The 14,727-nt window shown below is 42.4% G+C and overlaps 1 protein-coding gene across 2 annotated transcripts in view; it reads right to left on the bottom strand.

The window, feature by feature from the left end:
• DNAJC12 (DnaJ heat shock protein family (Hsp40) member C12) overlaps nt 1-14,727 on the bottom strand; it is a 47,931-nt gene that overhangs the window by 5,584 nt on the left and 27,620 nt on the right. For both annotated transcript variants that reach the window (XM_006148955.3, XM_027772052.1), the window contains exon 4: nt 4,454-4,658. In XM_006148955.3, the coding sequence (XP_006149017.1) occupies nt 4,454-4,658 (205 nt within the window). The remainder of the gene's footprint in view (nt 1-4,453; nt 4,659-14,727) is intronic.

Here is a 14,727-nt window from a genome sequence, read left to right as displayed (position 1 = left end):
GGGAAAGAGGAGCACCCTCCACAAGGGTCAGGTCATACAGCAATTCCTTTCCTCTAGGCCTTCAATTTTGGGCACTCCAAGTGTACCCAGAATGTTTCAAGCTGAGCAGGCCAGGGGTTCAAATTGTGACTACCACATAGGATGCAGCATCTTTTTTTTTTTCTTTTCTTTTTTTTGGAGAGGTTTTTGCTATAGAGCACATGCGCTCACCAGACAGACAGAGAGACAGAGAGACAGAAAGCAAGAAATCACCCCCCAGGAGGGATGGCCACACCACAATCCCTTCTCCTCCATTTTCCTCTTGGGATCTTGGGCATGCACGCACACACGCCCAGCATGAGCTTAAGCCACTGAGTCCGGGACTCGAACTGCGGTCGACTACCTGGGAGTCCAGCGACATAGCCATTATGCTAACTGCTGGTCCCGGGATCCAGCATCTCTTGAGCAATGCATTACCACTGTGCCATGGAGCCAGTGCTAACTAGTCTTTAATTTTAAAGCCTTTGTAAGTGTATATTTACTTACATATGCTTATATTACCATAGAGAATAGTACAAAAGGAAAAATATCTGAGCATCCCTATTGCTTACATCAGAAAGTAGAAGTGCAGGAACCGGCAGTTAGCATAATGGCTATGTCACTGGACTCCCACGTAGTCAACCGTGGTTCACGTCCCGGACCCGGTGGCTTAAAACTCACGCCAGGCGCATGTGCATGTGTGCCCAAGATCCTGAGAGGAGAATGGAGGAGAAAGGATTGTGGTGTGGCCATCCCCCCTGGGGGGGGATTTTTTGCTTTTTGTCTGTCTGTCTCTCTATCTGTCTGGTGAGCAGATGTGCCCTATAGCGAAAACCTCTCCAAAAAAAAAAAAAAGAAAAGAAAGTAGAAGTGAAGAATGAGAAACTAAAGTGGACACTAAGTTTTTGTCTGTCTACTTAAGATTCTTTGAATTGTTGAACCTTTTTTTTAAATTTCCAAAACGCACACACACCCACTACAGAGAGACAGAAGCATCTCTATGGGACCAGCATTTGGTATAATGGCTATGTCGCTGAACTCTCATGTAGTCAACCGCAGTTCAAGTCCTGGACTCAGTGGCTTAAACTCATGCCGGGCACGTGTGCGTGTGTGCCCAAGATCCCAAGAGGAGAATGGAGGAGTAGGGATTGTGGCATGGCCATTGCCCCCAGGGGGTGATTTCTCGCTTTCTGTCTCTGTCTCTCTGGTGAGCACATGCACCCTATAGCAAAAACCTCTCCAAAAAGAAAAGAAAAAGAAAAAAGCATCTAAGTGAGTTATGATCATGCTGCAATCCCTTTTCTCTATCTTGTCAGGATTTAGGGTATACACATGTACCCAGTGAGTTTTTTAATCTTCTGGGACTGAGATTTGAACCGTGCTGAGGATCTTGTGAGATGCAGCTCCCTCAACCACTAGGTTATAGAACTGGCTTTCTTTTAGTTTTTTAACAAGGGGAAAAGGAAGAAGCAAAACATTTAAAGGACACAAAAATGGAAAATTCAATTGATGATAATATCTTTAACTGGACTAATATACAGTGTATTCATGTTGGGAAAATTCATTTTGCAAGCTGTAATGATAAACAGTCATTGAATGTATTTTTTTAAAAAGCCTGTATCCCTTTTTTTTTTTCTTTGAAAGGTTTTTGCTACAGGGCACATGCACTTGCCAAAAAGACAGAGAGACAGAAAGCGAGAAATCACCCCCTAGGGGGGATGACCATGCCACAAACCCTTCTCCTCCATTCTCCTCTTGGGATCTTGGGCACGCATGCACACATGCCCAGCATGAGTTTTAAGCCACCGGGTTCAGGACACAAACTGCGGTTGACTACATGGGAGTCCAGCAACATAGCCATTATGCTAACTGCTGGTCCCCTTTTTTTCTTTTTAAGAAACAGAATATAGGGCCAGCCTCAAAGCATAGAGATCAAGTATTAGGCAGAGGAAACCAAATTCCACATGGTCAGCCAGGGTTTGAGTCCAGGCTTGGACAGCTTAAAAAACATGGCAGGCACATGTGCATGCCCAGGATCCAGGATCCTGATGGGATGGAAAACTGGAGGAAAAAGGATTGCAGTATAACCGATTTTCATTGGTGAAGTACTCTCCTCTCTTCACTCTCTCTCATGTGTGCCCTCTGGCATTAAAAAATTGTTAAAGAAAGAGAATTTCGTAGAATCTTATAAGAGAGAATCAAATGGGACCTCAGCATCATGCCCAGGTCTGAAGTGTTCTACCGCCAATGCCAGTTTTGATGAACTTGGACTCAGTCTGAATATGACTGAAACCAAAAGGCATGGGGAGGTGCTAGAGGTTCTGAAAGCAGAGAACTGAACGTTCTAAGGCTGAAAAATGACATATTTGCATGTTTGTCTGTATTTGCATGGGGGAGGGTGTTTATACTCATAAGTTTGCTTAAAACACTGTTTTTCTGAAATTCGGGCCTGCTTTGATAAGCTTGTTATATTATAACCATTTCCAGTTAGAAGGCTGATGCAATCAATGTGAGGACTCCACAGAGATCTCTTGGGTAACCAGCAGGGACAGCTGAATCAAACTCTGAGAATCTTCATCCCAGCAAGATTACAGAGGCAAAAATTCTCCCCAAAGAGAGACTTGAAGTGACTCTTTCTAAAAAGACTGTAATTCACGGCTATATCATTTTCTTTTTTCATGTAAGTATTCAAGGATATTCAGGAACCTTCTGCTTAAAGGCTTAATTCTAATGGGTGAGATATCATAATCTTGATCAATAAATAAGAATTTTAATGACAGCTACAGCATGTGTATATAACACACATAAACTAAACACTGCTAGATGGTTAGATGGAAGGTTAGCTAGATAAATAAATTATAATAACAGCAAACATTTACCCAAAGTCTGCCACAGATGAATCACTGTGACAATATCTGCATGGGTTTCTTCATTTAATCCTCATGGTAACTCTGTAACAAGGTACTTTTATGAGCCCTATTTTATAGAAATCTAAAGAAGTTAAGTTACTTTTGCCAAGTAATTATAGATAATAAGTAGCAGAGCTAGGACGTAAACTCAGTAATATAGCCAGGAGTTGAACTTGTATAATACCCTGTTTTGGTGATCTATAAATTATTCAAACTGTCTTTGGAGCTACTGACAGATGAGGTATCATCTCAGGATACTTCCGGGCCTTGGAACACAGACTCTGGAGCCAAACTACCTTGGTTCGGCTCCCCTGCCCTGCCACATACAAGCTGTATAGCAAATTATTCAACCTTAGCCAGCTGCAGGGGTGTTATGATAACACACTGCTCTGCAATGCTGAAGCCACATGCAGAAATCCCAGGTTCACACCCCGAGGTTTCCCTGTACACTCAGGGCATACACACGTGAGTGCCATGATCCTGACTGGAATCAAAGGAACGTGAAGACCCTGTTGGGAGTCTCCCTCTCTCTCTGTGTCCCTGTGTCTGTGTCTCTCAGAAGAAATAAATAAATGAATTTTTTTTAAAAAAAGGTCTTTGCCTTAGGGTGCTTGCATTCACCAAAGAGAGAGAGAGAGAGACAGAGACAATGAGAGGGAAGGTGAGAAATCAACCTATGGCCACACCACAATCTCTTTGCCTCCATTCTCCTACGGATCTTGGGCACACACACAAACAAGCACTGGCTGATTTTGAAGCCGTCGGGCACAGTACTCAAACTGTGGACAACCATGTATGAGTCCAGCGATGTAACTGCGACACCATCCGCTGGCCACTATAAATTAACTTTAACAAAAAAATTACTCAATCTCCCTAGGCTTCAGTTTTCTCATGTGTAAAATGAGAATAATACTGGTAACAACTTACCAAGCTTGTAGTGAGGACTAAGTTAATATATGTAAAAGTAGTTTTTGTTTTAGGTTTTGCCATAGGGCCTGTGTGCTTTCTGGAGAGAAACAGAGAAGAAATGTGAAAAATAATCCCTTAGGGGGTGGCCACGCTGCAATCCCTTCTCTTTCATTCTCCTCCCAGGATTTTGGGCACGCATGCACGTACACACAAGCACCCCATGTGAGTTTCAAGCTTTCAGAGCTGGGATTCAAACCATAGTCAGCCATGTGGGAGTCCAGCACCTTAACCACTACGCCCTGTGAAAGTAATATTAAGTGAGATAACAGGTATAAAGTAATACATGCAAAGAGTGCTTCCACACATAGAGAACATTCAATAAATGTCAGCTACCATTATTTCAATAAAGCAGAAAACACTCAGAAATATTTTCAGGCTTCCTTGAAACGTATTTGTTTTCTAGTTTCCAAGTCACTGCAAAGTAACTATTTTAAAGAATTCTAAACAGATCCCTCAATTTGGCATTGCTGTGCAAACTGGAAAAGGTTAAGGATAAAGGCAGTATCACTCTAATTTCAGACTTTCTCCATTCTGCAAAGCTCTATGACGTGACTTACTTGAAGAATCTGGATTTTGTGGCGAGTTTGACTTCCCCTGGGACTCAGATTCCTTTTGTTCCATTTTCTCTGTGGTTGAAGCCATCTCCTCTTTCTTTACTTCTCTCTGCTCTTCCCATTCCTCATTTTCAATGTTGCTGGAATGAGTCTGGCCAGATTCTACCAGCATGAGATCTTTTTTACTTTTGACAGCCCAGTGCATTGACTAAATTAATTAAAACAGAGAAATAAATATTAAATCAATATCATACGGTTTTCTTCATTTAAAGTTCACTATTTTGTAACATTAGATCTACTATTGTAGTGCTGATTAACAGAATGTTAGACTTGACGACTAGCAGATATTCATCAGTTAATCCAGATATTACCGCAAATATGAATGTTACAAGGAGTAGTTCATCTCATGCTATCGAGCAGAGGGAGTTTCAGAGAATGAGGTACTTCCTCAGAAAGTTGGATCCAGTTCTGTTTGCGTAGGTACAGACCCAAAAGAATTGAAAACACGTGTTCAAAGAAAAACTTGAACACAAATGTTTATAGAAGCATAATATCACATATTCACAATATTCAAAAGGTACAAATAAGGGCCAGCAGGTGGCACAGTGCTTAAGGGCACTGGACTCACACATGGCTGGCCACAGTTTGAGTCCCGGACCTGGTGGCTTGCTTTCTCTCTCTCTTTCTTGCTCTCTCTGGTCAAATTAAAAAAAAAAAGTAAATAAATAAACAAAGTTAAATAAAGTAATTATTTAATAAAAAAATAAAGAGGCTTTTATTTGGTTGCTTTGCATTTGCTGTTGTTTTGTTTTGAGTTTTTGCATTTGCATAGAAATAAAGAGGCTGACCAGTGGCTTCCTTTGTGGAGGAAAAAGGATATTAAGAAAGTTAGTGAAAAACAGAAAGTAAAAGATTAAAGAATTCAGAGTCAAGAGAGCAGAAAATATGAGCTATAAGTGTCACGAGTCAGCTAGGTGGCCTGTTCATGATGTATTGATCTCTGCACCTCAGTACTTCTCTCATAATCAGAGTGCCTGTGGTCTGCTTTAGGCAGGAGGTAAGCATTAATGACTCCTCTACAGCACAAGCTTCGGAAGCCCTCAGTGAAAAGATATTGACATAGCAGTCTTACACATTCATCTCCTTTATGAGTAAATCAGGATACAGTATTTTATCATCACATCCCTGTATCTGCTGATCCCAACTAAAGAATACACAAAGAAAAAATTCTAAGCTGTATCTAATCTTATGTACAAATGTTTCTCATGCCTTGTGTTTCAATCAAAGGCCTTATATAGGAGCAATGCTAAACAGCCTCGTTTGTGGGGACATGGCTAGATAGCCTACAAATCACTCATTTCTGTGTTCACAGAACATATTTCTCAGCTGCATCTGAACAGGTTTTAAAGAATAATTTATTTAACTTTAATTATTATTATTATTTCGCCACAAGACACACACACTCAACAAAGAGAGAGACAGAAAGCGAGAAAGCAAGCTGTCAGGTCTGGGACTTGAACCATAGTTGGCCATTGGGAGTCTAGAGCTTTAACCACCATGTCATCTGATGACCCCAACACAGAACAACATTTAACATCAACCAAACTAATCTTTGTGGAGCCATTCATTTCAATAGAATGAGCATCAATAAAAATGTCACATGATAGCAGTTGATAGAGATTCAGGAAGAGACCAAGAAAGGGAGCATCTATACCGCAAATTCACTTGTTGCACGAGGCAGAAAATCAGTATATGCAGGAGGTGAACTGACATACTAAACGGACACCAAGCCTAGATGCAAAGGCCATCAATTCTATTGCTCATGAAATTAGATTTTTGTTATTCTGCCTTCACAATGATCCTGTTTACCAGATTTCCTGAACTGCTTTTGTTTTTGTTTTTGTTTTTTTTCCTCTTAGAGGTCATTTCCTTATATTCTAGACCTTGGTCAACATTGGGAAATAAAAAATTTTGTCTGCATGCCAGGAAATATTGGAACAAATAGAGAAAAATCAATTGACTTAGACGAGCCACAGATTAGCTGAGTAACTATATAAAATTGACCGGTTATTTTTATCCTGGATCATCGTGAGTGACTCCTTTTGCTTGCCTGGGTGATTTCTGACCTGCTTTTGGGTAACATCCAATTAGGACAGATTGCCTTTTGAACAAGCCGAGAAGGTGTTGAATTACACACTGTTTCCCATCTGGCTGGAGAAAACTGCAGCCATGTGGTCATAGTAGGACACTTCCCTGGTAGTCTGTGGCCAACTGGATCTGCCCCAAGGACACCTCACCCAGCCAGGGGCCCAGAAACAATCAGTAAACAGGTCTGTGTAAGGGTGACTGGCAGCCTCAACAAGCCCTCCCAGAAGCAATCAATTTGTCAAGTAATCAGTTCAGCAGACACGTGTTTTCTATTAACACTTTATAAAATTGATAGCAATCAACATGGCATGGGATAGTTTCAACAACTTATGAGATTTTTCTCAGCACATTATTCTGACCGTGGCTTTGCTTCATTTTCCCACAGCAATCCTAAAGTCATTCTGCCGTGTACTTCAGAGCTAAAGGAAAAGTCATTCATACCCAGGATTTCTTAGGACAAACCATTTAGCATGACAACGATACATTTCACCAAGATTTCTTGAACTTGAAAAGTCTATTTCCAAGTTATTGCAGGATTCCAAAAACCTGGATTCTGAAACCCTCATTCCATACCCCACCGCTTTTTCTTAATTTGCCAAAGGGCATATGCAGTCACTGGAGAGAGAGACAGAGAAAAAGGGGAAAAGTGAGAAAGCACAACCACCCTACCACCATCCCCACATGGGAAATAGTCACACCACAATTCCTTTTCCTTCACCTCCCCCCTCCTTTCAAGATTTTGGGCATGAGCGTACACACACCTGGCGTGTTTCTCGTGTCTAGGCTAGGACTGGAACTGCACAGTTATCCACGTGGGATCCAGCTGCCTTAACCGCCATGCCATGGGGTGGCCCCATATCCCTTTTTTTTCTTAAACCAACACCACATGTCTAAATTTAATTTTCCAAAACATTCATTGACTAGTTGAATTATTAAAATATTTTTTATAGGGACTAGCAGGGGGCAAAGTGGTCATGGTGCTGGACTCCCACATGGCCAACCAAGATTCAAGTCCCAGACCTGGCGGCTTGAAAATCATGCCAGATGTGCAATGCACACATGCGTGCGCACGTTCAACATCCCAGAAGAAGAATGGAGGAGAAGGGATTGTGACATGGCCATCCACCCTGGGGTGGGTGGTTTCTCACTTTCCCTCTCTGTCTCTCAGTGTCTCTCTCTGTCTTTCTCCAACAAAATAAAAGAGGGCCACTGGTGACATGGAGGTTAAGGCAACTAGGTCCCACATGGCAGTTCAAATCCCAGACACAGTGTCTTAAAAATTACACCAGGCACATATGTATTTGTGCCCCAGATTCTGAAACTAGACTTAGGAGAAAGGACTGCAACGTGGCCATCCCCCTGAGGAGTGAGTGACTTTCCACTTTGCTTCTCTTTCTCTATCACTCTCTGTCACGAGCCCTAGAGCAAAAATCTTATACACACACACACACACACATACACACACATTTATTTAAAAAAAAATTAAGCTATCAGGAGAACTTTTAGAAGGGCAAAGAGAAACAAATAGCTACCAAAGTGACAGAGACTCAGTGTGAGGAAAAATGTGGTTACAGTTTCATCACTCAGGGATGAATAGAAATGTGTCACCCTCGAAGCTGTGGCCCATTGGAGGGATTCTCCCAAAGGAGATTCCTGAGGTCCAACCCTCTGTGCGATGCTGCAAAAGCACATGATGGTTTATCCTGCCTTGTAGGTACGGGGACGGATATTGCTCCCAACCAGTGATTTTCCTGTCAGAGGGATTCCTCTGCTTAAATAGAAAGTAGAAACAGACTCAGTCATATGAAAAAAAAAAAAAGGATTTTATGAGATTTAATAATCGATAAACGTGCAGGGCAAGCAAACATTCAAGTGTGTGTGTGTCTTTTCATTTTCTTGTTTTAATTGCCAATGGGTGAATGCAGTCACTTGAGAGAGAGAGAGCACACGGGATAGAAAAATCCTTCAATGGGTGTTGACACGCTGCAATGCTCTTTTTTCCATTTCTCCATCCTGTCAGGATTTGGGGTGTGTACATATGCTCACTGGGTCTTTTAAGTTGCTGGAGTGGGAATTTGAACTGCGGTTGGCCATGTAGGATCCTGCTTCGTATGCACAACACTTAAGCACTGCCCTATAAAGCCAACCCACAGATGTGTTTGATTTTTTTTTTCTCTAGAGGGCCCCTTTGCTCACCAGAGAAAGACAGGCAGGACAGAGAGAGAGGAAAAAGCACACTGACCCTTGAGGAATGATCACACTGTAATCCCTTCTCCTTCATTTTTCCCTCTTTCTGGGATTTTGGGCACAGATGTACCAGAGGTGTTCCTCAACCCACCAGGTCCAGGACTCCAACCACGCAGCCAGCCATGTGGGACCCAGCTGTCTTAACCACCAGACCATAGACCTGGCCCAATCAGCTGTGTGTTTTATTGTATTTTATTATCTTTTTTTTAGAGTTTTTTGCTATAAGGCCTATGTGCTCACCCACCGGGGGAATGGCTACACCACAATCCTTTCTCCTCCATCTCTCTTGGGATTTTGGGCATGCACGCACACACACCTAGCATGACTCACACCATGGTCAGTCATGTGGGAGCCCAGCAACTAAATCGTTACGCCATCTGCTGGTCCCTACGTGTGTGTTTTAGATAACAGTCACCTAATATTCAAATCCAAAAGTTATAAGCATTTTATCATCAGAAGGACAAATGTAATGTACCTAATCCAGACACCATAATGATGAATAAACAGTGATCTATTAGGTGATGAACAATACAAGGTATGATCACTGTTAGTTTCTCCAGAGTGGTGAATGTTAAACTGTAACAAAATACATGAAAAAAGCAACAATTAAAATGCTGGAGTTTGGCAGAAGAGGATGGGCAGGCCAGCCATCTCAGGGTTTGGGTTTTTTTGTTTTGTTTTTTTTTTTTTTTTTTTGAGAGGTTTTTTCCTACAGAGTGCATGTGCTCGCCAGAAAGACAGAAAGAGACAGAAAGCGAAAAATCACCCCCCAGGAGGGATGACCATGCTGCAATCCCTTCTCCTCCACTCCCCTCGGGATCTTGGGCACGCACACACACACATGAGTCTGGCGTGAGTTTAAGTCACCGGGTCTGGGACTCAACCGCAGTCAACTACATGGGAGTCCAGCGACATAGCCATTACGCTAACTGCTGGTTCCGCCATCTCTTGTTTCATGCATCCGGAGCGTCAGACACTTTGTGAAAGTTGGCCAAGCGGCCTGTGTCTCCTTTGAGCCTCGTGCCAGAAAGCTAGTTGTGACCACAGGTATTGATCAGAACAGGGCTGTGTTGATGGACCTTGCACTCGAGTAAGGAGACGGCTGTGCCTTTCAAGTGCACGGAACTCACTGACTTCATCCTTCAGTTCCAACACAGTGCTTGCCAGAACTATGGCCAACAAGTCTGGCCAAAGGCAAATATCAGTACAAAATGAGCAGGCACAAGAGGGCAAAGAAGAATAAAGCCAGGGAAAGGAAAGCCAAACGGTAGGGTTTGATAGTCTTAAAGTCATGAAGGTAAAGAAAACGAGGGACAGAATAATCAAGAATGTAGTTAAGGGCCAATCCCATAGTGCAACAGTTAAACATTGTGTGCACAAAGCTGAATCCCACGTGACCAACCACAGTTCAAGCCCCAGACCCATTGTGGCTTGAAATACACACCAGCTGCGTATGCGCGCATGTGCTCAAAATTCTGACGGGATGGAGAAACTGAGAAAAGGGGATTGCAGTGTGACCAAGCCCACTGGGGGCTGCTTTCTCTAGGAAGCACATGCGCCTCTAGTTAAAAAAAAATTTTTTTTAATTAAAAAAAAAAAGAAGCTTCAAAAGGAAGCTCTTCTGAAAGCCTCTCTCAAAAATGTACCTGCTACTAAGGTGCTAAAATTCCAGCAAAAAACATGGCCACTGCAAAGAAGAAGGCTCCACCTCAGACGATTCTTGCTCAGAAAACCACAGACCAGAAGGGAGGGCCTCCTCCATAACCTCAGAAGTGTCAGAAAGTTCCAGCCCAGAAAACACTTATTTCAAAGGCATCTGGCAAGAAAGCATAAGAGGCTGTGCTAAAGTAATAAGGGGTCTGGGGCCAGTGGGTGGCATGGTGGTTAGGGCAGCTGGATCCCACATAATGGACTGTGCAGTTCAAGTCCCAGACTTGGCAGCTTGAAAACACACCAGACATGGGGCTAGTAGGTGGCTCAGTGGTTAAAGGCACTGGACTCCCACACGGCCAACCATGGCTTGAGTCCCAGACCTGGCGGCTTGCTTTTGCACGCATGTTCTCTCCCTCTCTCTCACTCTGTCACTCTGTGGTCAAATTAAGATAAATAAATAAATGGATAAATAGAATGAAATAAAATAATTCTTAAAAAAAAAAAAAAAAGAAAGAAAGAAAGAAAGAAATGCCAGACAAATGTCCTTTTTGATACATGAGGAAACAAAAGGTACAGAGAGGTAAGACTCTTACATACAGAAGTCCTTGTGAGGATCATATCAGAAAAGAGACACGGAACAGGTGAAACTTGATACAAAGGATTCAAAGTTCACTGGGAGAGAAACAAAAGGAAGTCAGAAACAAGGGTAAGCCGGGAACCAGCAGTTAGCATAATGGCTATGTCGCTGGATTCCCACGTAGTCGACCACGGTTCGTGTCCCGGACCCGGTGGCTTAAAACTCACGCTGGGCGCGTGTGCGTGCGTGCCCAAGATCCCGAGAGGAGAATGGAGGAGAAGAGATTGCGGCGTGACCATCCCCCCTGGGGGGTGATTTCTTGCTTTCTGTCTCTATGTCTCTCTCTGTCTGTCTGGCGAGCGCACGTGCCCTACAGTGAAAATCTCTCCAAAAAAAAGAAACAAGGGTAAGCCCACAGGAGACTGTAAGGAGAAAGCTACCACTGCTGATTTAAAGCGAAGAGATATACATCTCATCATTTTTGTACCACTAGTAAAAATAACTCTGAAACTTGGGACCAGCAGTTAGCCTAATGGCTATGTCACTGGACTCCCATATAGTCAACTGTGGTTTGAGTCCCGGACCTGATGGCTTAAACTCACGTGGGGGTGGGGGGGGTGCATGCATGCCCAAGAACCCGAGAGGAGAACGGAGGAGAAGGGACTGCGGTACCGCCATCCCCCCCAGGGGGTGATTTCTCTCTTTCTGTCTCTGTCTTCCTGGCCATCGCACGCACCCTATAGCAAAATCCTCTCCCCCCAAAAAAATAAATAAATAAAATAACTCTGAAATCAAATAGCCCAGTACACTACTTTAACTTTGCTGACAAGGCTAATGGTCCACCACTGCGATCTAAAATGTAATTATTGTGCAGCCTCGGATAGTTCATGATTAAAGCTAAATTCAAAGCGGAAATGATGTATTTGGACATAGGAAATTAGTATTTAATGGAAAGGCATTGGCAATAGTAGTTAGAGCAGGGATTTAGAGAAGGGTTTTTTAAAAAATCCACAGCTAACTTGTTATTAATGATTAAAAATTAAGTGACAGAGTTCAGCAGATCATCAAAACACTGAACTATAAATCAGAAGGGATTCGAGTAACAAGGGTCATTAATTCAGTCATAGTTAAAGTGTGTCACACTTCGGAGACTATATACATAGTTATGCAGAGTTAGTAGAGTTTTTTTTTTTTCCTTTTTTACTATATGACTTTTACGCTCACCAGAGAAACAGAAAGCAAGAAATCACCCACCAGGGTTGATGGCCACACCACAATCCCTTCTCTGTTCTCTCAGGATCTTGGGCATGCACACACACACACACACACACACACACACACACAGCGTGAGTTTCGAGCTCTGGACCTGGGACTCGAACCGCACTCAGCCATTGGGGAGTCCAGTGACATAACCATTATGCCATCTACTTGTCCCAGTACAATGCTTTTATTAGCCAGTGACAATAAGAAATTTTTGCTATATACAATGAAAAAGAAAACAATCTTGTTTTTGAATATGTGAAGCTAAATCACTGTTTTTGGAACGAGTCCTTGTAGTTATTTCATGCATATCTATGGTAATTACACGGTCAGTCCCTCATAAATAATTAACCCACCTTAAATCCATGTGAATGTATACTTCACGCAGAATTGGATTTAACCAGACATTTTAGAAATTTGGCATAGCTTGTCCCCATCATGTCTAAGACCCTCCCTTCAGTATTATAGGCCTTTTATTAACAGTTTGTTCAAATCTTCTTAAGACACAGAAGGTAGGGAGTACACACAATACTCGGCCACGCTGGACCCACATTCTCACCCCCAGGCCTCTCAGTAAGCACTGTGTCCAGTGTGTACACCAATGACTCTGATCAGGCTAAGGCTAGGGAGGATTGTGCCATGGAGACTCTGTTGGGGGTGTCTGTCTCTCCATTTCTTTCTCTCTCTCTCAGAACAAATAAATAAACTTTTTTGTAAGTCTATTTATTTATTTAAAATAATTATTTTATTTAACTTTATTTATTTATTAATTTTTTATTTGACCAGAGAGGGATGGGAGCAGCAAGGGGGATGAGAAGGCAAGCCACCAGGTCTGGGACTTGAACCACAGTCAGCCATGTGGGATTCCAGTGCCCTTAACTACCACACCACCTGCTGGCCCTGTAAGTCTTTTTTAAATAAAAACTATGAAGAAGGAAATCTAAATGTAATCTCAAAGGGTTATAATTTAAGCAATGTGAATCATATTAAAGATGAATCTTCATGACTGTCCTTGGCCTGTGAGGTAACTTCTGTATTCTAAGTTTCATGTCATAGAAAAATGTTCCAATGAAAAAAATCTGGGTAATAAATAATGTCTAAGAATGTAGAATTAAAATGACATTTTCTCATTCTGGCCCAAAGTGTAGCGGTTAAACCCTGTGTGGAGGGACTAATATCTCACATGGCTGACACAACTTGAACCCCAGCCCTGGCAGCTAGAAAAATACACTGGAAACATGCATACACATGCCCAGGATCCTGATGGGAAGGAGGGAACACAGGAAAAAGAACTGCGGCATGGGGGAACAGAACAGGCCTTCTTCGAGAGACAGCTCCATGGCTCCTGCGATCTAGCCATTTTGGGGGAAACGGAGAAATGAAGAGGTCCCATTGATAATTCAGCCTCCAGCATACAAAACTTGAGTGATTGAACTTCCAAATTTGGGAAGAAACCGACCATCCACCAGATGACTAGAAATCGCTACAGGACCACAAGAAATATGGGGAAGCAAGAAAATACCTCTCCTCCAAGGGAAAAGGATAACTCCTCTTCATCCACACACAGTTCAATGGAAATCATGGAAATGTCTGATAAAGAATTCAGAACATTCATAATGGCAAAGCTTACAGAGATGGAAGAGAAGAGAGACAATGAACTGCTGAAGAGGAAGGAGAAAGGAGCTGAAGAGTTCCAGGAGGTGAGGAAATTCATGCAAGATCTAAAAGAGAAATTTCACACTTTACAAAAGAATCAGATGGAACTGTTAGAGATGAAGGCTATAATACAAGAAGTCAAAATTTCCCTTGAAAGTATTAAAAGCAGACTAGATCGTATAGAAGACAGAATCTCAGATGTAGAAGAGAAAACTGCTGGCCTAGAAAAATACACCACGGGACCAGCAGTTAGCGTAATGGCTATGTTGCTGAACTCCCATGTAGTCGACCGTGGTTCACGTCCTGGACCCAGTGGCTTAAAACTCACGCCAGGCACGTTGCGTGCATGCCCAAGATTTCGAGAGGAGAATGGAGGAGAAGGGATTATGGAGTGGCCATCCCCCCTGGGGATAATTTCTTGCTTTCTGTCTCTCTGTCTGTCTGGCGAGCACACACGCCCTATCGCAAAAACTCTCAAATAAATAAATAAATAAATAGAAGAAAAATCCACCATGAAGACTGAGAAAATGGCCCAAAAATTTGAGAATAATATACGAGAAATACTAGATACAATTAAACATCCGAACATCTGGATAATAGGCATCCCAGAAGGCGAAGAAACTCATAAGGGCATTGATAATCTATTCCATGAAATCCTGCAAGAAAACTTTCCAAACCTGGAGAGGCACTCAAAGATTCAGTCCCAAGAAATACAGAGGACCCCTAATAGAATCAA

The sequence above is a fragment of the Tupaia chinensis genome, unplaced genomic scaffold, assembly GCF_000334495.1.
Source record: "Tupaia chinensis unplaced genomic scaffold, TupChi_1.0 Scaffold000250_1, whole genome shotgun sequence".
NCBI classification, from domain to species: Eukaryota; Metazoa; Chordata; class Mammalia; order Scandentia; family Tupaiidae; genus Tupaia; species Tupaia belangeri.
The sequence above is the reverse complement of the archived record's forward strand: the minus strand, read 5'-3'. Positions and strand labels throughout refer to the sequence as shown.